The 25,283-nt window shown below is 38.5% G+C and overlaps 1 protein-coding gene across 1 annotated transcript in view; it reads right to left on the bottom strand.

Annotated features, from left to right (window-relative positions):
- Positions 1–25,283, bottom strand: part of Sol1 — a 311,881-nt gene that overhangs the window by 239,060 nt on the left and 47,538 nt on the right. The window contains exon 3 of the mRNA XM_043415216.1: positions 23,933–23,999. Within this exon, the coding sequence (XP_043271151.1) occupies positions 23,933–23,999 (67 nt within the window). The remainder of the gene's footprint in view (positions 1–23,932; positions 24,000–25,283) is intronic.

Here is a 25,283-nt window from a genome sequence, read left to right as displayed (position 1 = left end):
AAAGGGCACACGATACACCGTAACTTCAGGAAGAAAAAGATCGCGAGGAAGGAAGTATTGCAAGGCTTCAGAAGTACTCGACTTTTATTTTACTATACCGTTATGTTTATGAGCATATATCAGTCGTGGAAATTTTCAGGAGTCGAATTCCCACGACTTTCAGTTCGCCTTCATGTAAAAGTCGGTCTCTGCACTTAAGCACTGAGATCGGTGACATCCAGAGAACACAGAGTGTAGAAAGACGAATATTATTAAGAGCGACTTTTGGCGAGAACACAAAAACTCACTCTCCAGAGAGAAACGAGACTGTCTCTAGAGCACTTGCATATTCTCTCAAATTCTGGAATACTCTTGTATATACAGTTGCGTTTCTTTGGTAAATCTAACTGAGAGTTTGCTCGTTTGCTTGTAATTTCAAAAACGTGTGCAGCTAGCCAATCGATCGCAATTAAATTTTTTATGTGAACAGCTCAGGGGTTCGATGTGTACAATTTTCATGTAAACAGTTCGCATAACTGAAGAAGTAACATTAAAAAATGGTTTTTTCTTCGAAGACAGTTGAGTGCAGCTTGCTTCTTTCTGTTTCGATTGACAAACTTATTCAATGGTTTCAAATATTTAAACAATAGTTATCAAACGCCGAAAGCAAACCATGCTTTCTTATCATCTGTACTCGAGATTGATAATTCCCCTCACTTTTGAACTTCGAGTAATCGTCATTGGAAAAATATGCTTCAGCCTGAACACGACGATTTTCAGGACGCTTTATCTTTTACATTACATCGAATAAAATATAGTTCGCTATTGTTGTCTGCTCGTAATGCAAATCAGTCGAAACGATCATAGCCATTAGAGTAAATGGGATGGTACCAAACAAAATAACTGTCACTCGCTCAAATGGTGGTTCGTCGAATGATCTATTAACGTCGACTGAAGCGACAGAGATGAGTTTGCGATTCATGTGTTGGCCCTTTCTCGACTCAAACAACGCCAGGCAATGTCAATACGCGGTTCGGTGACCGCTTAATCATACGTCGGTTCACATACCAATCACTATAAGCGGGGGGTGGTTTTACTGGTACTTCTAATGATGCCAACCAATTAGAAGTCAGTAATTATGCAGCCGGCTGCTTTCGCCAAGCTTCCCATAGTTTCTCTTGGTCTCATGTTAATACAATACGGTACAAAACCCGAAAACGTATACTCAGAAAAAATATAAAAAACGAAATGAAGGTGGTCATTTGTATTTTTGATCCCACATCCACGTATATTTGCCCACACACATGCATATACATGCAATCACGTATTCGTTCTCACGGGATATTCGACGTTGGAGACTTCTCGTGAAGTCTTGTCGTACGAGGCAGAGCTTTAGTTGACTTTTCGCTCGCGCGACAGTCGCACCGCCTGTTTCCTCGAGATCATACAGACTCCAAAAGTTTTAACCTACTCTCTCCCTCTCTCTCTCTCTCTCTCTCTCTCTCTCTCTCTCTCTCTCTCTCTCTCTCTCTCTTTCTCGCTCTCTCCCTTGCTCCTTCGATCTCTAGCGGGATATATGTACCAACGGATGACGTTGCTCTCTGGTCTGAGTTTTCGGCATCTGCGAATTTTGAAAGTTGGCCCTTTCGAAAGTGTCGGGGAACATCAGGGATGCACAGAAATATCTGGGTTTGCTATACGAGGACTCGGAGTAGTAAGTAAAAGGAAAAAGTCCTCGATATGGAGCACGCGCAAGCTGCACTTATATGCGAAAATGCCTGATTTCGTCTCTCTTACTCAAAATTTTTTTGATCTTTTCAAGGGATTTCGTTTCTCACTATCGACGTCATTTTGTACCTGATTCCATTTGGAAAGAAATTCTTCTTTTCCACCGTTCGATCCTTTTAAATCTTGGCGAGCAAAGCGAGAAATCGCCAGGGAAAATGGCAACGCGGGAGTGGGGGAAAACTTTGATATCTGTTAAAATACGTCTGTTAGCGTTGAAAGCTCCAATCTCGTATTTTTCTGTTTTGTGCTTCATCTTTTTCTCGCTCCTTTGCATCTCTCACGTTTTTCCTCTCTCTCTCTCTCTCTCTCTCCTTCGCTATGAGAGCTTCCCCGGCTTTGTATTTCCTCATCTCTCTTTCACAGTATCTCTCTTACATCACCACCCTATTCACTCCGGCGGCCAACACAGGAAAGAGTCTTCTGCTAAAAGCTACCCAAGACTTTTCAGCCGAGGTGAGGAAGCAGATAAGTGATGGAGATTGAGGAAAGTACCCACCCCGTAAAGCGACGATGGAATGAAAAAAATGTGATTGTCTTTTGCCCGGTAACGCAAATCTCATTCACTCTCTCCAGTTTCACTTTTTTCCGAAATTATCACAAGGGCCATTCTTTCAAATGAACTCTGGAGTTTACAACCGTGATGCGGAAACAAGAAGTTGAAAATCATCTCTAATTACTTTTGCTATGTTAAAATGCATTTTTGCTGTTATTCAACAATCTTTCAAGGAAGTTTTTTCTAAACTGTCATATTGAAACAAAATAGGTGAACAATGAGACGCTAAGAAACAACCAAACATCAAAAATGACTTATAAATGGAAAAACGAAAAAATAATTGGTCCAGATTCGGTTATCTGAAAAACCAATTAACCGTACGTGTCCACGATAATAAAAATTCGATTTGGAAAATATTTGTAAATTTTTTCTTCGAAAACATGGCACACAGTTGTGATAGGACGACTTAACGAAGAGGTGTTTTTTTCATTATCGAGTGACAGCATACACGTCGCGCCAATCCAGAGTTTCCTGCCAAATATCACCGTTTCAATATTATCACGAAGATTATTCTAATACAAACTTTACCCATATTTTTCAGTATTGAAGGGATCGAACCCAGAAGTGTGACACTTCACGGCACTTTTCAAAATTTTTTCCGCGTGATTTGAATCAAAATCGTACGGGTGACCTTCGATTTTGAGTTGGTCGCATGAGCTCGATGACTCTTAATGGATTTAAAGTAGTAGGCAAAAATGTATTGCACTAATTTACACAACTGATATCATCAATAAAAAAAAAGTAAAAATTCAATAAAATTCGCAAAGAAAAAAATTTCTAAAAAAAGTGAAAAAAGCCTTCACGCAAAATGACTTTAAGTATTTGGAAAATTCTTCATGAGACTGATGATTGCCGAGATATACTGGGCTAAATATTATGCATCCTTGCTGGGAAAATAGCTATCAAGTGACAACACTCTCGACCCCAAAAATTTGGTTGTACACTCATGGTGAACCCTCGATACAATAAGAAAGAAAGTCACTGTCATCTCAAAGGGACATGCCATCTCATGGAACAATTTCTCAGTGAATCTGAAATTCAATGAATTCCTGGAACCTCGCATCAGATTTTGGTTTTATTTGGACGATTCTAGATTCGAAAATTCACTCTTTATCGTCGATTCGCACCACTGCTTAACTGGAATGTCAATAAACTTAAACGTAAATTGTATCTCGAATACGTACTCACAAAATGTATCAGATTTAGTTGCTGACGGAAGAGTCTGAGGTCGAATTTCATTGGATTGAAAGGATTTGTGATGGAATCGCGACACAAGCGATTTTCGTTTCGTGCAGGAATAAAAAACTTCACGATCCCTCAGAAAGGCAAAAAATACTCTGTACGAGCGATTCAGTCGATTTGCCGAGAGACTTCACCAAAGCCAAGACTGATTGTTGGACAGAGTTCGTCGCGCAATATATGTTGCACTTTTCCTTTGAGGTCTTGTGAAACACTGCGAAAGATTACACAAAGCTCACCGTGAGACGACGAGAAAATGCAGCGAGAATCCTCGTCTCAAATTCTTCATCCAAGCTGTTTGCTTTCCTCGTCATCATGCGCTTTCCTCATCGATGTTACTTTTGTCAAAAACGAAGTGATCAGACATTGAATGCTTGTTACTAAAGACTTTTATACGAAATTTTCTACCAATGTAACCAGCGATGACTGATCAAATCGAGAAGGCAAAGTATCAATATTCGTATAAAAAAAAACCAACCTACGTGGGAACACACAAACATAAACGTTGAGCTTCGTTAACTGTTTTGAAGAAACCCTAAAAAACTGAGACACCCAGAACCGAAATTCTTTGTAGCGATGAAACTAAAACCATTGCAAAATCCTTAGATTGAAACATAAAATTTTGTCACAAGAACAAAGAAAAAATAGATCTGCAAAGTGTGGAGTCGAAAACTGAAAAAATACAAAAACTATTTGATTCAGTTAATTCTATCTTAGAACCCCTTTATATCATAGTCTGAAGTAAGGATTATGGAGGCAAGGAAACTGAAAATTTCTGAGCATACAGTTCTATAAGCTTTACGAACCGAGAAACAAGCCCAATCCGTTGAGCACATACATTCATCATGCACGATGTCTCGGGCATATTTGCATCTTCTTAGAAAACTTGATATGAGAACGTGACTTTTGTTATACGTCCATATCTGAAATGAAGAATTAAAAATGAACTTAATCAAAACCTCCAGGTGTTTTCATTTTCTATTTCTTTTCTTCTATGTCGTAATGTGTGATAATTTTTGTTTTTCTCAACGGTATCCACAGCATGTGAGCTTTATCAATGCTCGAGTTACGCGGTTACCAAAAAATCTGAAGTCCAAATATGCGCTGAACATCTGCTCTCGTCCATTATTTTCAGATATTTCGACGTTTTTCCAAAGTCCTTTTCCATCGCTCGCATAGTCACAGACCATTCGCTCGGAGGTTCGGAATATCTCCTTCTACCGCTCGGTTACTCTTTCGCACTCGCTTTATCGAGGAACAGGTGAAAAATAGGCGAGCTAAGCCAGCAGCGTTCCTGATGGATTGTCCCCTCGTTGGAAAGTGGAGCTTTGCCCAACGCTCATAAGGATATCTTCCCCTTCCTTCCTCTCTCGCTCTCTCTCTCTCTCTCTCTTTTACGCAGTGCAGAATGGTTTGGATGGCGATGAAGAGTGATACGCGAGAAAGGTTCATATATACAGGTCGTCCGCAGAGAATCTCGATCGTCGGATGTCGATGGGTAAAAAATTTGTCAAGAAAATTTCCGTCGAGGGTTACAACTAAAAACGACGGGAAGAAAATCAATCGAAATAGCCGTTCCGATATACGTGGGTAGATTCGAGTACAAATGTGTTTGCACGGAGACGCAAAATTCGATAAAAATGTTATCATGAAGGATAGAAATATTACTGAGATGTGAAAATAATCAATCAACTGACACGAACACAAGCTCGATTATTTCGAATGATTGTTCAACTATTTATCAATTCATTTTATTAAGGCAGTGAAAACGTAAGATATTTAAATACTCCACATCACCGGTTGGGGTATGCATAAGCCCTTTTGCTATTCCTCCAAACGTAAATTATCCTACACGGAACTCAAGAAAATCTATTTCCAATCTCGATATTTGTTTGATTTTCTTCTCTATCTATTTTTTTCAGCAACAATTTTTGCTGTGCTTATGGTTTTCAAGAAATAAAGATATTTCAAATTCACTTTATAGGCGTAGAATTATTTTCAAGTCTCTATTATTTCAATTGAGGCCACGGAACTTTACATCGAAATGTTTCATCGTACCACTAACCAGTGTACCTCGAAAGGGAAATGGATACGTCGACCTTTTCCCTCTATTAATAAAAAATATATAAGAAAGGCTATAAAAAGAATAAAAATAGAAAATTCTAAATGTCCTAAAAAGTTATGTTTCGGAATAATTTTAAAACATCTGAGAAATACGACAGCGGAATGCGGTTATGAGGAGCGAATATATGTGTTTCGAAGATAAAGATAAAAACGCGGTGTCCTGAACATAAATGGAGACTCTTCGAGCGCGAGGTGAATATTTAATAACGTAATGATTCGACAGTACTCAACACCTACCCTCAAACACTCGGTAAACTTTTACCCGAACGTTTATGAAGGTCCAGAGCAAGAGGGTAACAAAAATAGCCGAGGATATATAAAACAAGAGTGCTGATGAAGATAATACGTATCGCTTGAAAGTTTTGACGTCGTTCGGCATCAGTATCGTCGTCTTGAGCGTCCTCGCTCATCTGTGGACATTATTGATCATATCCATTACTATAGATCCCGTCATTTGTTGGCTAAAGTTTCCTGAGGGTTTTTAACACGAGCCAAAGTGGTTAAATATTATATTCGGAAAAGTTGCTTCTGGCTTTTCTCGATGCGAGCGAGGAATCGAGAAAACAGCTTTTCATGACGGAAAGAGAAAAAGAGAGAGGGAGGGAGAACAAGCGATGGATAAAAAGTGAGTTTCGAGAGCGAAGAAGCAGACACACCAGCTGGCCTACCGATATCATGTCCCGGACATATTAAAAAACTGCCCGCACTTTTTCATCGCCTCCATATTTGCCGTCTATGTTTTTTTTTTCTATTTTTTTGGTCTTGTTCCATTTTTTGTTTCGTTGTCTCTCTTTCGAGGCTACTATTTAACTTTTCGACGTGATGAAACACGTGACCGTATTCACGCTCGTAATGAACATTTCCACGAGATTTCGTCGATTATTGAATACTCGAGAGTCGAAATTCCAGCATGGAGAACCAGCTGTGTCTCTTTGATCGAAAAACCGACATAACTTCGATGTTCTTTACCGTTTCCGGCGTCGATGTATACAACGTACATGGAAACGTCTCTATATTAGATGCAGTCTAATAATTCGTGAGGGAACTATCGGAAGCACTACATTTTGCAAAATCAAAGTTTTACGTTCATCTTACTGAAGGAATTGATAAGCATTTAATATTCTGATCTCATTACTCATTAAAATGCTCATATTTTCTCAACTTTAACAACGTTTTCAACTGGAATTCCTCCTGCAACGATTGTTAATCAATGATTGCGAAAATTCATCGTCGATCATCAATGATGACCGATTACCTAGAAATGCAATGTATTTAAAATAAAAAACACGAAATATTGAAACAACTTGATCCGGAGAGAACCATAATTATCAGTTTTTCAAATCATCATGAACTGATCACTCATACTGAAAATCGTGTCCCGGTATTAATACTCATTGAACTTAATAACGATTCAAACAAATTCTCATCAAATTCATTAATCAATAATCAAATGAAATGGAATCGCGGACTGTATTCGTAGTATAAAAGCTAATTCAATAACTCCATCCCCGAAATTGTATCGCCGTGAAATCGCTAATACGATTTAAATCAATTACGAAACTTCGAGCGCGATAGAGCACATTGAGACGAAATACACGCGAATGAAATATTACTGTAGGGATAATTAAACTTGATTCAGCTTTTGTGCAGCTATTCCGTTTTCGTAAATTGCAAAATACTCTATCAATCATCCTGCCAGAATCATCATGGTTTACGATGCTCCATCAAATTCCTAAGGGACTGCGACAACCAGCTGAAAATCCTATTTTCAGAAACTTCAATACAATCATTTTGAAAAACGCTTAGTCACAGTGCCACCCTTATATGTCACTTGGAATAAAGAATGATTCTCACATGCGGAAATTCGAGATTAACAATAGAAGCAATTAGAGAAAGAAGGAACACGCGACAGTGAAACCTCGAAACATTAGCAAATACGTAATTGAATTATTAATTTATCGAACATAATGACTAGCCCGGTACAATTAACACGCTAGTATAGAGCTCGCGTAGTCACTGAAGCTATCAACCCGTTGCATTACAACTGCAGACTATACACAAACTCGTATCAACCCGTTGCATTACAACTGCAGACTATACACAAACTCGTACTCGATCACAATGCTATAGATATAAATAATCTATTTCCGCGTATATGATACTTGAATACGTACGAATACAGGGATGAAGAGTGGAACGAAAATCGAAGCGAGTTTCCCTTGTGTCCCCCCTGCTTACCGTTTACATTACATAAACACTGTCTGCATCGAGCCTAAATCATAGTGGAACAAAGAGCTCCCGAAGAGATTAAACGTTACAACGTGCCCAATCAATTGTAATTTCATCATTATTATTATGAGATTTTGTAACTATTGCCACACCGGTTATTATCGTTATGAAAGCATTTATATGATTTCGCATACTTTTCGAAGATTAAGGTGTCACAAATAGAAATTGTTTTGGTGAAGTATTTACTAGAAATATATCGTGGAATAGCCTATTATACATCATCCCAGGCAAATATCATCAATGACAGGTTCGCTTGAGCGAAAATTCTTTGATGCTATGGGCATTTTGCGTGGTACGAAACTGGAGTATGAGCGCGAGACGTCGGACAGGCGAATCGAATCTCGCAGACAACCCTCCCAAGTTCTTTTCCAACCCTCGTATTTTTCGAGGTAGCGCGTCTGACAAAGAGCTCATTAGCGAATTTACCCCTGTTATTTGACCAATGAACAAGGAATCTTGATGTTTTATGGTCTGATTTGACGAATTCCATCTTTATTATCACAAAAAAACTTAGTGATTTGACACTGTCGAAATTGTTCGTCAAAATGTTATTCATATTTTTTTCTATGTGCGGCAGAAACACTTCGATAGCGGAAATATAAACGAGGATGGAGCAATTTTGACCACCCTATGACCGATATTCTGTGGAATCGGTGGAGCAGAAACATGTCTGCAAAGCAACCGAACTCTTCTTTTTCTCGCCACTGTGAGTCTAGTTTGGTATGAAAGTACCTATCACCAACATTGTTGGAAGTGCAGCAAAAACTCACTTTTTCTTAAATTTATTTCTCGAAATACTCGAAGCTGAGTATAAGAGAATTTTTCGAAGAATTTTTCTAACTAAAATCCTGAAGGACATTTGAATTTGAATTGAAAAAGAAATTTTTTGAATTCTGATAACAATGCGATTGTTAAAGTTTCCAAGAAAAAACAATTTCCTCGCGATTCAAAGTGAACAAAATGCAATTAATCCGAAGTGGATGCATTGACATAGCCGAGAAAATTACGTTCCATTTTTTCCCCTCATTTCCTTCCGCGTAACTCAGATTTTCTTCAAGTATTAAAAATATTTTCCCTTTCGTCGTCGAAACCACATTGCCGCAGGGCATTATTATCGTTAATCAAATTTTTGTAATATCCGTTTTTATATAACATTAGATTCTCGTACGATCGCCGTTAGGCGGAGATTAAGGACGATTCCTCGACTTCGTTTCTTGAATAAATGATATCACGTTACTCTTCCCAGGCATGGAAATATATTTCAAGACTTTGAAGAACTCGTGAATGGAAGTATTAGATTCGAAAGAGGGTGATGAAAAATTATTTGACAAAGCGGGGAATAAAGCCTGCGACGAGTCTGAAAAATTCGTTTTTTATTCATGTTTAATGATTTTGCACTTCATTTTATGACGAAAACGAAAATCAAACCGAAACACACAAAAACTGATCAAATCTTTATAAAAAACAAACTGCACTTCCTGCAAAGACCCAACACACGTAGAGAATTTTACAAAGAAATTCACTTCATTTTTGGTAACATTGATCTGTAAAAACGAGAAGAAGATATACCATTTCCGATTCATTATTCAAATGACTAATTCAATTTTGCGTTGCAATATTTAGTTCCATATTTCCGAATGAATTTAACACCTCGACAGAAAATGAAAAAATAGAGTTTACGAATATTTGGAATTCACGAAATGTCTAGTGCAAAGAATGACATGAATATGAACGGCGGTAATCCTCTGACGCTGTCTTCGTCATCGTCGCTCGGAATTTCAAAGCTTACGCGAACAGCTAGTTACGCGGAGCGATCGATGTGCCAAACGAGGATTGCAGTTGCGGTTGAAAAACGATTTGGAATATTGAAGAGTAAAACGTGAAGAAAATAGCGGTAAACATCCCCGTTTGTCTGTATGCAAAACGTTTATATGCACGCCCAACTATGAGTGGATCCATGTCATAAATGCCGAAACCGCGATAAACAAGAGTGGCAGATGGGCAAAAGATTCGAACATGAAATATCGAGGGAGTTTAATTTACGAATAATTTCCGGAAAATTTCACAATCTAAAATTGCTGCGGACGAAATACCGAAATATTCTTCTCAATTGATCAACCTTGCAATTGTGCCATATTTAAATTAGTTTTTCGCAATATTTTTTTTTTTTTCGTGAACAAGAGTCATTGGAAATAGGACCTTCTCGTTGTAGCGAAAGTGAGTAGTATACGTCTCAATACCATGACAACGGAATAAAATGATAAAGTGTTTCATCACGAAGTGAAAAACTGAAACCAACGCGATCCTGCACTTTTTCAGATGTCAACGAATATCTTCTCGGTCGAACGAACAAATGGTGAAACTGACTTAATGGATCATATTTTTTTATTCACTTGAATTACATTCATCCAAGATTTCACAAGGTAATCTAATAAAACTTGACGTGTTTCTTTATAATTTACACTTTTATTGGAGCAAACGTATTATATTTGTATGTGATAATCTTTATGCTCTATTCGATTGCTCACTCGTGTTTTTGTCTTTAATTCAATGAAGTTCCTCCTCAAAAACTATCACATCGATCACCTCAACTCTGCAGTTTTATTTCTTCAATCAATTCTCCAACTCTCAAATGTGAGCAAGACATGGTACATCATCTCACACGAGTCTCGTGAAAATTCTCTTCTCGTGTGAGATTGGTTTTGCTCCGGATCAATTATCACAATTTTTTCAATTTAATCACTGAATCCTGATGAAATTCCTATTGCCTTTCAGAAATCATACATTTCTTTGAACAAAAAGGGGTTTATTTTAATAATAAACGATATTTTTTCATAAACGGACGAGCAGAAAATGTCGTTCGCACATGTGCTAATATTCAATTCGTTGTTTCAATGCGCATTAAATTTGTTAGTCACTCATACCAGAATTTAGTATTCGCATTTAAATACCCATGAACCTAAATAAAAATTTAACGAAATGTCAAGCAAATTTATGGATTGTGGTGAAAAAAAGATTTTCAAAAAATAAATCCTCGCTAGACAATACCACGAACGTGACGGATTTCATAAGCAATAACAATTCAGTGAAAACTGGAGAGCACAGAGATATTTTCTCAGTTCCGAAGTAGCTTTTTTACTACCGTATTATTTTTCTCGTCGATTATCGAGTTGTTTCGATGTCATAAAGTTTTATGTAACCATGCACACGCCCCTGCAAAAACGAGGTATATCCGTAAACACACTACGCCATAGAAAAGTGCAAACAAAAGTAATACAATAATAATAGTAAAAAATAGTACGTAAAAAAAATGAACAGCGACCAAGAAGGAGGAAAAGAGCGATGCCCTACGTAATAGATGCTACTTTTCTTTTCGTTTCTCATTTTATTCTCTTTTCTCTCACCCCCCTTTCACTCCATCTTTTTCCGTCTTCAATTTATTCTGAAGAAAAAACTGGCTCAAGATTTCCGCCTCTCTCGATATTAAATCGTATACGTACACTCGTATGACAAGAGAGAGAAAGAGAGAGAGAGAGAGAGAAAGAGCCATATGATATAATAATAAATAATGGAGTGTCGAGCACGGAAATACCATATCGCAAACGAAATATGGAAAGCAAGAGGAAAAATAATGCAAACCGAACAGCTTTTGTAGCGGTTTCCAGAGATGAAAATAAGAATGAAAGTCGGTAAGAAAGTAATTGTTTGAAAAATTTTTGTTTCCAAGACAAAATAAATAAGCCATTCCATTTATTCCATTAGCTGGAGAATAAATGTGTCCGATCGACTCGTCATCGTAATCAGTTACGTGGAATTTGAACATGTAAAAACTGAAAAAAACTGGGTTCGACTGATACTCAAAAACTTTCTGAGCAGATTTTTTTCGGACGCACTAAAACTGGTTGCACTCTTTTCAAAGTGAAACGGCTTCCGCTCAAAGTTTTTATGGGTGCTAAAATTTGTAAGTTTGTGCGGGGATTTTTGATGTGATATTTCGGGGAACCACTATTTTGCTGGACCCACTGTTTTTTCCAAAAATCGTCAGCTGTATTTCACAATCTGGAAGCATGGTTTTCGATCATCGTGCAAAATTGTGTATCACGTTTGGGCAACAAATCGTACCCATAGACGGAAAAAAATAACAGCTTGTAGGGATTGGACGAAAATCGACGGTGCATCGTTTTCAGTGAATTGGAGGAAAACGAGTTCCACTCAGAATGGAGAAAAAAAAACTGTGAAAAACACGGACCATCGAATACAGCGCTGTAAATTCAGTTAAAAATTCACCAGGCGTGAATATGGGTCGTCGTAATCGTGATATTTGTTCATTTTATCATTCCTATCAAAGACATTTTTTTTTTAATTTTGAATAGAAACTCGTCGCGATGTGAACTGAAATGTACTTTTATTATTGAGACCGTACTACACGTCGATTTTTGAGGGATTCTAATCGTTTCCAAACCACTCCTGAATTCATTGCAATTCCAATGGAATCATAATATTCCATTGGCATGTATCCACGCAGTATGATTTAATGGAGCCTCTTTTCCCCTCTTATAACGAAATGAAGAGAACGATCAGATCATAAAATGTTTACTTCTCGTTAAAATTTGATCCTCGATTCCCGTTATCGAATTACTTCGTTAACGTAACGAATGTATTCCCTCGTACGGTTGAAGCAAACCGGCTTATGGATTACACATTCGCCGCGTACATATGCGCGCTGTTCCCTATATTCCGAGTGTGTCTGTGAGGCTGTAATATGCAATTAAAAAGTCCCTATAAACAGGGCGTCTCAAAAGCTGGAGCCCGAACTTTGAACGGTCAAATTCTAAAAGTCTCGTTCAATTTTTCACCGTGGAACATGCTCGATCATAAATAAAGTACGATGAGCTCATCCATTTATTTGGTTATTTCAATGAAGACCACCTTTCTATAGAAACCTTATTGCTCTCGAGGTACAATTCAATTGATCTCCCATTTCTGGCGCATTGTCAAGTATAAGACGAAAAAGAAATTTTCTTTTCAAAATTTTGCTGCTCACCGGTGTACTCCAGAATATGAGTCCGACCATTCGGATCCTTCATGTACGATGAAAATAAAGTGAAATATAAGCACGTGTATGAAGGCTTGCACAAAAATTCACTTGAACCTGGCTCGGTTTGCCACTCGAGGACCCGGCCACCCTTTCGGTCTCCTTGTCTCCGCAATATCCTCGAAGAAGCTCTTCGAGGTGATGTTGAGTAATCGAATCGCTGGATTTCCGTATCGCGATCCGTAAGAACACAAAGTTCTCGCTTTTTATAAATCTAGGAATTTGTCTACGATGTGCTGATTTTTAGTTCATTGGCCGTTCGATATGCAAGAATGATTTTTTCGACAACGCCATGGGATAAAGAACTGGTCAACGATAAATCCTGGGGGCACTTTTAAATGCGAAAAAACACGTGAAAATAATTTCATTCGCATCAAAAATTCTCGGGAATAAATATCACGTGAGTTAAGTCAGTAAAGGTCATACATTGTGAATAGATATGGAGCGTGTGTAGAAATTACAAAAAAAAATCGTAAATCTCATTCACCACGGGGTATAAACCTCTCTGATAAATGCATACATATACATACGTAAATATACGCTCCCTGCTCTCATGCCATTCCATGGAAATTAAATATTTTTTTCTTCTCGGCTATTCGTAACCTCGTTTTTCTATTTTTATTTTCTTTTTCATCATCCTCTATTCCCCCTTTATCTCTATCCGTGTTTCCCTCGTCCGTAGTACACGCAGGCACACACAATGCAAAAGTATGTAATGTCATGCGAGTGGGTTCGTGTGTCGGTACGTATGGGAGTGGTGTGGCGTCGTCAAATATCATTTTGTAGAATCGTAATCGAGTGTTGCCACGAATTAATTGACTAGACAAAAACTCTTTCCTGTTGTCGACCACTCGCATCTCTGTTGTACACCGATTGTTCACTAGACTGATGAATGCACCCAACGAATATTTGACCTTTTACTGAAGACTTCAATAGCTACAGACGATAAGAAATGTGGAGCAGGAACATGTGTGCACTTTTTAAAATCCTGATTTGCACAATTGATTTCAAAACTCGATAATGAAGGAATGAACACTTTTTCTCCCGATGAAAGGAAACAGTGCCTCGGAATACAAGATTCTGAGCTCAAATCGAAAAAAAAGTGTTTTTTGTTCATTTTCACGTGGAGATTGGATTTGCAATCTGCGAGAAAAATATGCTGAAACAGTTTTTGTAATCGGTCCCGATAACTTCGTCCTCGAACTTGTTTGGAGCGTGTTCTGACTAACCGTTTTTCCCTAGATACCAACACGCGGCCAATCAGAGACAGTATGTTGCGCATCGAGGTTGGCAGCCAATCAAAATCACGGTCGAACGATGACATACTTGCGTGACGTGTCCTTAAAAACAGGAATCCCACAAAATGTTTTTTATACGTTAACATACTCGAATAACATTGTCGAAACGATATTTTATCGGACGACACACTGACAACGAAAAAAAGTTCGGGTCTAAAATCACAATTTTCCGCATCCTCGTTTCTCTTCATCGACCAATGTTTTTTCATCCCATCCAATTTTCCATGGAAAAAATCGTACCATTATCTCGAACGTCTTTTATTATTCAACTTTTGTAGTCGTCGATCTATGAATAAATTAGAAGTGCGAAAAAAGTTGTTAACGAACAGCATAACAAGCGATCGGAAAACTGAATTGTTTTCAGAATGACAATGAAACAGTTTCAAATTTTTTCAAATACATTCAATCTCAACTCTGACTAGCAACTAACATAAACCTAAACTTCTGATCAACGAAGCGTTACTGAATTCAGTTTCACAATCAATCGTATTCGTTTGACGAAGCACGATAAAGGATTAACAGTCACCGAGCGATAGCATACGCAGCGACAAGTGTTCAGGAATCAAACTAAAATCCGTTTCTACTCGATTTTGTCGCGAATATAAAAAATTTCAAAAAATGTGATTTCATTAGCCGATTTCGGCTGCGGTCCGTTTTCGGACAGCAGATTTTTCTCATCAACGCAATGAATAAATGAAAATACGAAGCATTTTGCGTACGCCATGACACCTTTTACCCCGGTCACAAAGATCATTTTATCACAAATTGTACACACATTCGTCACAAGCGAAGAGCCCAGAGCCGGATTCACACCACTTCACTGCTCATTACGAAATTTATTTGTCGCAATTTCAATAAAAATTTACGGAGAAATTCGGTAGAGTACACACGAGGCGTATGACATCTGGCAGCAACCGGGGTTATAGGGACGGACCGTGCGTGAGCTATAGAGAGCAGCACTACCGTCGATGAGCGCGCTCCCTCGTGTCTGAATGGGCAATTTTTCTGATGATATTTTGACTGTAAATCATTGAAAATCATTAAATTTCGGAAAAAAATAATGATTAAAGTAATCAAATACGGTTTTTGTCCGATCAAGAATGATCGCATCCAAAATCAAAATGACGTAAAAGGAAAAAAACTGTTTGCATCGAATGACGTTTTAAATGTCGTCGAAACAGAAAGTTTAGTGGATGAATTGACAGTGTTTAACCTTTTGATCCATTTGGTCTGTTTCTCACTTTTCAATGGAGAATGGACTGTGCCCTCTGGGAAATAATAAAATTTTACTGATACGTCAACGTCTCGACGTCGAAATTGTGCATTAGAGCACTCTCGAATGCAACAATATTTTCTCGATCGAGACATTATAAAAAATAATAATTTTATTTTGTTAAATAATACGAAAAGTAATAATTCCCACATGCGCCTGCTTTAAATTGCACCTAGGAAGTTTTGGAATTGGCCGCGTAGTGACACTGTAGATGCTGCGCACGGTCCCTATGTCACGTGAGCTCGATGACTCATCGAAGCAAGTGATTTCATTGGTCCCAGGTAACAATCGGTATTCCATAAATGTTGAGTCCCAGTAGGAATATAAACAAAACTTTACTTTCGGGTAGGTCCACTCTGGCTCGCGACTAATTTTTTTCAGCCGTGTACTTATCGTCAGAGAATGGGAATTTTTTGAGATGCCACTCCCGTGTTTTTTCCTTTCTACCTCGCTATTGCGACGATAATTTTTGTTTTTTAGTCTGCAAAGCCGATATCTGATGGATCGAAAGCGGGACAGAGAGCAGGCAGGATAAGAGTGCGATAAAGAGAGAAGGATATAAAGACAGTAACATTTCTGTAAATTGTCACGTGGATTGAAAACGAAACATTCGTGACTAGACGAAAATGCTCGTTCATCTCGCCTATACGAAAGGAAAAAAACGTCTATAAAAAAAGAGAATAGAAAACTCCGAACGCCGTTTTCCAATAAAAGTGCAAGCGCCGAGTGATGAAAAAGTGGAGATAACTTCGAAACTCTGTGACTGCACAGTAGCATATGGGGCTTTCGGTGAGAGAAGTCTATAAGCGACTTTTCGTGAGGAAAAGTTGTCAAGACAGGCGAATCATTTTGTGTTGAGTGATTGATGAACCAGAATAGGATAATATGTCGCTATTTCATCTATATTTCAAGATGATTCAAGTTATTTCCAGTCTGAAAGACTAACAACTTCGTCGCATATATTTCAATATGCTATTTCAATATTCACCCCAAGTTTAGTTAATTCAATGATGAATTATATTTCAAAATTCAAGACGTCAAACTTCCTAACTGTACGTTGAATTTCTCATACCCACAGAGCTTTGTATTCTCAACAAATTCGTTCTCTCTTACTCAGATAGGCTTGAGTGGAGTGAAGTTCCAAGTGTGAAAGCGACAAAAACCCGTTGATGGTGTCGCGTACGCGCGCTAGAATGTTGAAAAAGTGTAATAAAGCAATAAAAAGTATGTTTTATTTTGCGGAAACTGTGCTGCCATCTCGTTCACATTGCCTTCTATCTCTTCCTCATTCCTCCGATGTCTGGCTCGTTCATTCTTTTTTTTTATCATTTTTAATTTTGTTCCCTTCGCTTTTGCTGATTTTTTTCTTCACTCTTTTTATTTCATTTTTTTTTGTTTTTTGTGTGTGTGTTTTTTTTTCGTTTCGTTAGAGCCCAGTCTGCTGTGGCGATGCCTATCCCACAGTCCCATTACTCTTCGTAGTGAAACTCTTCCCCACCCTTGCTTTTTCTCATGCCTTTTCGCTGCCCCCGGCCCTCCCCGCAGCCCCATTCTGCCTGATCCCCATCCCGTTATGGAGCACACCGGAACGGAGCACGTTTACCAACGTCGGGACGTTGCCACACGTGCTGCGCTCTGCTCTCTCCGTATATACACGAACGAAAAAAATGTACTCCGGAGAAGCACCCTATGCATCGACGTATATACATATACGTATATCTATGCCTCCTGGGTGTATTTGGATAGCGTGTGAAGCCATGAGAGCACGAAAGCCACAACGTGGTGCAAGCACAGGTGCGCTACTCAATCGTCAAAGCACAGATCGGCTAGGAAGTGCTCCAATTTTCTGTATTTTTTTCGCTATAAATATTCCAGTATTCGCTATATTTTGTCACAACGATTCGAGGGTTCATTAGGACCCTTGAAGCCCTGACCGTTTCGTCAGTTCTTTTGAACCTCATTACCAAACAAAATTAAACGGTACCAGAATAATGGAGTTGAAATTACATCGAATGGAAACTTCGTTTTGTTACTTCCTCCGAGTGACACACAAATTCGTGTTCCTCGCTTTTCCAATTTCATAAATAAAATCCTGTTGAACGATCGAATCTCGTTTTATTCGAAGTTGAAGTTATGGAGGTGAATCGCCATGAAAACGATGTTTTATCTGTCATTCGTCGATGTTCCAATGTACACCCTTCTTCGACGTCTTTTACTACATTACTCGCCGGAACATATTCAGATCTCGATTGGAAATTGTCCATCGGATCCCTCATCTCTTCGTTCATGGGTTACTGCTATATTACGTGTGAACCCTTGCAGGCTTAGACTCATTAATGGTGGGGTTGGGTGCTCTAAGCTATACGAGGGTTCAGATAACACCCGGTTGAAGTTTCTAAACTCCCCTTGATTTGATGAACAAGCAATATGTCCGTGTGTGTATATCAGTGCTCATGTGACGAAAACTTTAGCAATCAGAAGGGCGTAACTTACTCAGACAGAGAAATTGGGACGGAGAGAAAGGAGAGAGAGATTCGATTTGAGGATATTCAGTGTCTCCTTATGTGCATTAGTACATGACGCTTCCGTCAGGGTGCGTAGCGCCATCTACGCAATCCTCTCTCAGCTCAGCGTTCATGTTATCGTATGTCTCTCGTACAGGTTCCACATGCTGCGCGCAATTTGGACGTAAGCTTCGTTACATGTGTGTAAACACGCATGTTTGCAGGCTTGTGTACATTTGAGAGTGATAGGGAGACTAGAACATTGACAAGACGAAGCTGCAAGCCACATCACTCGACGCACCTGAGCGTCGTCGCAACAATTCCCTTCCTCCAAAGCTTAATCGCGTGAAATTCCAGGAGAATAAGAGAGACCGAGGGAACTAGATGGAGAAAGAAAGAGAGAGAGAGAGAGAGAGAGAGAGAGAGAGAGAGAATGACTGTGTGATGAGCATTGTGAAGCCGACCACAGCAGCACCTCGCACAATAGTTAGAACCCTTGACCATTCCGTGGTCTAGTTTGATGCAGATGGAGGTCGCGTAAAGTATCTATGCATATTGTGGGCTAGCAAAGCGGACCAGCATCTACGCTCATCCCCTACCTGCTACGAAACAGGAATAGTGAGGCAGCAGGAGAGAATATGGGGGTAAACGAATAGACGGACATCAGTAGCTCAGAAGATCGCTTAGACCAGAGACAATGCTCACACACGTTGTTAAATCGGCAACGCTCGGTGCTAACGAGCAAATATATGTCCACACGGAAAACGGACGAGACCGCACAACGAGAAACATGAATGCTCTGGCTTAATGTTCAAGTGGGCTAATTCTCTATCACACCTCCCCTCTATCTTTGTGTTTATTTTCATCCTCTCCTGCCTCTCAACTTGCCTCACTCACTGGAAAACACAGCCCAGATGCTACGATAATATATACCTTGACGCCTCACTGTAAGAGCTTTCTTTATCGGTGTACTCGACTCCCAACTATGCTAGATTCAGAAAAAGTGTTTTCTATTTCACGTCATTATGAATCAATATTTTTTTTTGTCACCAATCAATATTCTAATCATAAAAGGTATAGTAATTGATTAAGATAATTATCCAAATATTTGGAGATTTCTACAAAACGTGCGGATGTTCGTCCATCGTTTTGTCATTGGAAGGTATAAATATAGAAATTCAATATCCTCAATGAAAAGTGGAAAAAAAAACATTGTGGACGAAAGAGCTGACAAAACAAAGTTAAAGGGCCAAAATTTCAATCAAATGTTCGCGATTATCACAGTGTTATAAACTGTTCACAAAAACGTACTAGTTTTATATAAACCTGCACTCTTATTTCGATCGAGAACGTTACATTGTTCTAGCGATGAAACTTCCTTTAACATGAATTTCTGTAAGACCAACAATTTTTTTGTGTGTGCACAAATACAATAAAAAACGAGGAAAAAAATGCACTTGACGTTATTTTATTGCAGTAGCATGTAAACTGCTGTCTACGTTTCATCTCTTGCGACTAATTCAATCGGCTAAAACGTCCTGAGTTTTTCCTCGACGAGTAGTAGAAAGAGCGCGTACTGAATCAGACCGACAATCACCCAAGCAGCCAAGAGTGCAACCTCAAACTATATAACACGTCCAGTGACACTCGAGGCAGAGAGGGACTTGACGTTCGTGAAATTCGAGAAACAGCAACGGACACTCGGTGGAATTCAATCTGGACTCTCTGATGGAAAGCTCTTGACAAAAAAAGACGCCTGCATCGACAAAATAAGAGGCTTCGTAAATATAGATAGAAATGAAATTTCTAAACTATTTATCGGGATTGAACTCACGTATTGACTGTACCCTTTCAATTCGTTGACAACTACCTGCATGCTACGCTTTTCTTCACAATTTTGTTTATTACTGAAACGAATTACGGATCAAGTTTTCGAATCAACCAAATATTTGTTCAGCGATCAAATTTCTTGTAACGGATTTCTTTTTCCAAAAAATTCATATTCAAAAGTAGGCGATTGCCTTTTCCAAAGTTTTTTCGTCCCGGCAGTAAGAATTTAAAAAAAAAGACACGAATGAGCTACTTGAATTTGGAGACATTTACGAACCTGAAAATATCAATTTCATTTCGAACAAAACTAATTGGCCAAAAAGGACACCAAGTTAAGCCCGCAAATTCGAATTGGATTTTCACTCAAGTTTTTTTAATACCACGAAAAGGAGCCTAAATTAATTCCACAGCATATGAAATGGATTCAATTAATTCGTTCACTCGCACTATGCAACGTTGTAATTTTAATAAGTCGGCATGACAACTATGGAATCTGTTTACAGACACTTCAAGCTCTTTTGAAAGTTGCTATCCGAGAGTATTCAGTAAACCACGTATAAGGTAGCTTAATAAATTCCTCGAGCAAACTATAACTATTCAAATGAAATATCTTCAAATAATGCAACGTTGGTGAAAAAAAAGAAATTCGAAATCCCTTGGTAGGGTTTGCGCCTAAGTAGTTTCAGCCCATCAATTATTTCATTATTCTCAGTGACTGGTGGTGAAACGAGAGTATATTTTCCGTTCCAGAATTTCTCGTGGAGAGAAATGCGGAGCCCCTGAAAACCGGCGACGCATAATTTACACGGAGGATAGAGGAAAACGTTGCCTGGACTCTCGCATGTGCATTCGAGCAGTTCAGTTTCTCTCCGGTCTCACACGGAACTTTCAACCGGAAAACGGAAAATCAGGATAAGAAAGAATGAAATGAAATCCTTTGGACGTATCTCTTTCCACGGAAATATTCAGCTCAGTTGGAAATTCGAGAACAGTGTTTAGTGAATAATTGAAAACTCTTTCAAGACTAACAATTTCTGTTCCCAACATATTTTTATCGCTTCAACTGTTTTTTAATAACGTACATCGTTTTCACTTCAATTCTTATAATTTTCACTCATTCTGTTATTCACTTTTCGAGTCAGTTATTCAATTATTTTTCATACTCGACTCCTCTGCCATTTTTTATATATTCTATGGCTATACCTTCAACGCGATTGTAAATTGCTGTCAGCGATAAAACGACCGAGACGAAAAAAGAGAGCTCGAAAAGAGCAAAAAAAATTCGATTGAAGTGACACGAACGAATCTCTACACAGAGAATCACGAGAAAAACGGGATAAAAGAGAGATTACTCTCTCGAGCGATTCCTTTCTTTATTTAAGACACGCCGAACAGAGGAATTCAACATCGAGAAAAGAGAGAGAGAGAGAGAGGAGGAATGAGTGTGATCCGATGTCCGATTCGCGAGGAGTCCAGGCCGAAAGCCAAAGAGTGCTTTACCAACGGAATTCTCTTCAACCCCCCACATTTCACCTTTTCATTTTCTCCACTTTCGTAGATATATCCATTCGTCGAGAAAACGCATACACGGACGAATTTCGTGGACTCTCCAAGTTAAATTCCTGCTTTGACAGTATCCTGTTACGATCAACGATCACAAAATACGTGCACATTTACTGTAGGACGTAACTGAAACTGTGTCGCCCTTGATAATAAATAAAGTGAAGTATTTACAATGAAAGAATTGTTCTGAGAACTAAAAACATTCCTCTTTCGACCTCCTCGACGAATTTTTCTCTCGAATATATCAACGAGAAGAGAAGCAGTTCAACAAACAGGCATCATCAAATGAGGCTGTCCTTCGCACGATAAAAATTGACGATGTTTTTGAACAATTTTTTTCCATCAATTTCGTAGCGACCAAAATAAATTTTTGCATTTAGCGGCCGTATCCATTCGGAGAATAAAAAAAGAATTTTTCACATCAGATAGGCTCTCTGTAACGTCGAAAGTTGAAGTTCCTTTTCTGGGTCGTTCGTCGGTATAAAAAGAAGGAAGACATGCGGAAAATGTGAATTAATGTTTCCTCGCCGACGTCCATGACCGAGACCCTGCGGTGGTGAATTTCCACCGACATTTGATAGTTGAACAACGAAGTGGGTCTCGCTTGTCGCAGCAATGAAAGCTTCTTCACGACATGAAACGAAGGTTAGGAATAGGCCAGAGAAACGCGAGAGGAAATACCGAAATTACTGGCAGACTCGTATCTACGAATGAGGGAAACGAGTAACGTCAGCCGAACGCCCACAGCCTCAGTTGAAACCTCGATAAACTTTCGGTCACCCAAGTTGTGCAGTATGGGTATAACAAGGTGAGGTCGGGTGGAACAATCGAAGTGCGAGGCCACAACGAAACCGCCAAGTTGCCAACTGGTCGGATTGCTCCGACGTTTTCTCTTCTTCTCTTCTCTTATATAAAGCAATCTCGCTATACATATACTGTGTATGTGCACATATATACTGAGCATCATATATTATGTGTATGGGGCGATCCACCTGAAACAGTTCAGCGCTTGTTTAACACATGTCAGAATAACAGTTTCAACCGAAATGTTCACTCGACAAAGAATCATAAAAATAAGAAATTTCAATATCAAGAATTTGGAGCGTATCTAATGGACCTCGTGGGGACTCGTAAATTTATTCACAAAGACGATTTTTTTACGATTAAGTACTCTAAACAATCAATATGATATTCTTAGAAATTTTAAGGTAAATAGAAATGTTTCCTAATATTAGAAAAAAATATTTGAAAACGTACTTTCCCTGAGTAGAACGTTCTGTATATATTTTATGTTAGTGTTGCACAGTTATCATCATTGAGTGTGCTATACAATGTCTTCGTTCGATCTATTTCTCCTTCAGATTTCTGTCTCCCTCCCTCTCTCTGTCCATCGCTCTGTTTCTTCCATCCTCAGGTTTTCGTGAAATCGATTTCTTGGAACTGAGCTCTCTCTCACTTCGACTCTCATTTTTCTCTGTCACCCACGTTCACACACGCTCTTAACAATTCTGATCAGTAAGATTGGAAGAAGCCTGCAGCTTCAATGTCTTCAGGCTATTTCGGGGGAGCCAATATAGCTACGAGAATTTTTGACTCGAAATGTACAATGCGATTGCAGAAAAATATCGTCTGTACAAGAAACGAGTAAACAGCTTTCTCAGAGAATTTAGCTACTGCAAGGAATTTTTTTTTTCCCGCAAACCTGCAAGAATCAGAAAGCTACTTTATTGTATGTTTCACGAAAAAACGCTCACCACAATTGACTACCAATCACAAATTTACAGCCACGTTTCTCATTCGGATTTGTTCGATCCAGGATAACTAATAGTTTGCACTGTTACGAAAATGTGTTAGAGAAAATTGAGTTTGAAAATGGAGATAGAGAAATACACGCGGAAATTTTCAATCAGGAGAAATCGATTGAATTCCGTTCATGAACACTATTTGCGGCGAATGAAGTTACGATCTGCAACTAACGGCAAACCTCGATTCCTTATCCACACACTTCGTCTAATTTATTACTAATTTATAGTATTATCAGAATGGGCAGATGCAAACTGATCAAGTGCATGCATTGTCAACTTTTTTATTACGAATTTAATGGAGCTGTTTCTTCACTCGAATTTTGACGAAAAACTCTTACTCAGAACACATTCTCACTTTTTTGTCAAGAAAGTTCTATGTTGAAAAAACATCCCATATTTATGGAGGGGTCAAAAAATTCTAATTGATATCCAAGAAACATTATGGGGACAAGCAAAATTTTTTGGACAGAAAATCAATAAATAATTGTATGAATTTCTCTCATAAGTAACAACAAATAGGTTTTCAACATTTCATCAGTTCCTTTTTGTCATTGTATTAAGAAATATTTGTCGAAATATTAAACTGAAATACCTGGATTAACGGCATTGCAATGGTTGAGGAGCGGCAGCCAGCAGATTAGTAGCACCGCTCTCTGCATCTGAAATAAACAAAATAAACGAATAACATAATACGTAGCTCAAATGTTCATAAATTACAAATGATTATTTTTTTTTAATTGCTATGGGTACTTGAAGTGCTCGTTTAATTTGCATTCAATTTAAATTTTAATCTGACACTCTACTAGAAGTAATCATCTCGACTGTTATTCCATAGTTTTCTTGTGCCTTTTTCTGGAATCACTCTACAATTAGTTTTTTCAGCACTCAAAAACAATCGGGCCATACAGACATAAATTAAATACCAAAAGTGGAAACTATTTTTCCATTAATCATAAAACGCCAATCTTTTCCACACTCAAGAATCCGCTGGATGTGAAACTTTTAAAATATTTAGCTACCAAAGTCGTAGCACATTTTCTCTACACTTTAGAAAAAGCAAACCTCAAGAAACCACTTCATTTGTCGCTTCTCCGTTTATGATCTAGAGCTTAAAATTTCCTCAAAATTTCATGATTAAAATTATCAGTATCGCCAGTCGGCTGGTATATCATAATTGTCACAAAAACGTGTTTCAACAAATGATAATTTCAAATCACTGTTGGAAAAACGATTGAAAGAGGCTTCACAAGCATTTTTGTTCTTTTGAACAAATACATGACGAATAACAAAAATCAAAATCCTTGACAATCAACGAGGCAGGTCGGTGAAATTGCACTCCCTTGGTGCATTCAATATTTTCGATCGAACTCGAGAGGCTGATTTTTCGCGAAATTTCTCATGGCACAAAAGCCAACGTGACATGAAAGAGAGTGGTAAGGAGAGAAAAAAAAAATTCTATGTATTGAGGAAACGAATAACTCGAGCGCGAACGTACGAATACCAGGCGACGAATGTGCACATCGAGGACGCGAAAGAGATCACCCGAATGTTCGTCGTTGACGCGACGTTCGCCCAACTGTACTTCCGATATTCGAACGGAAGTGAAAAACTAAGTTATCATTTATCCAGAGCTGCAACAAAAAAATTCGCAACGATCTATAGACTGCAAATAGCATTGTGTAGTTAAAAACTATGAAAATATAAAAACCATTTAATTTGAGAGTAAACATTTGGATATATTTTCATGCTGAACATGTGACATTTTTTGATGTAAACAATAAATACGAACTGACGCGACATTTTGCGTCGGCCATCTTGGCAACAACAATAATACCCAACACACGTTACGGAATGTGGCCACCCGGCGCTCACATTGACAGATGAAGCTAAAAGTAAGTACTAATGCACGACTTTTTCCACGTTGCATGAGTCTCTATCGAAAT

This window comes from Venturia canescens, chromosome 1 (assembly GCF_019457755.1).
Source record: "Venturia canescens isolate UGA chromosome 1, ASM1945775v1, whole genome shotgun sequence".
Lineage (NCBI taxonomy): Eukaryota > Metazoa > Arthropoda > Insecta > Hymenoptera > Ichneumonidae > Venturia > Venturia canescens.
This window is presented reverse-complemented; position numbering and strand designations above follow the sequence as displayed.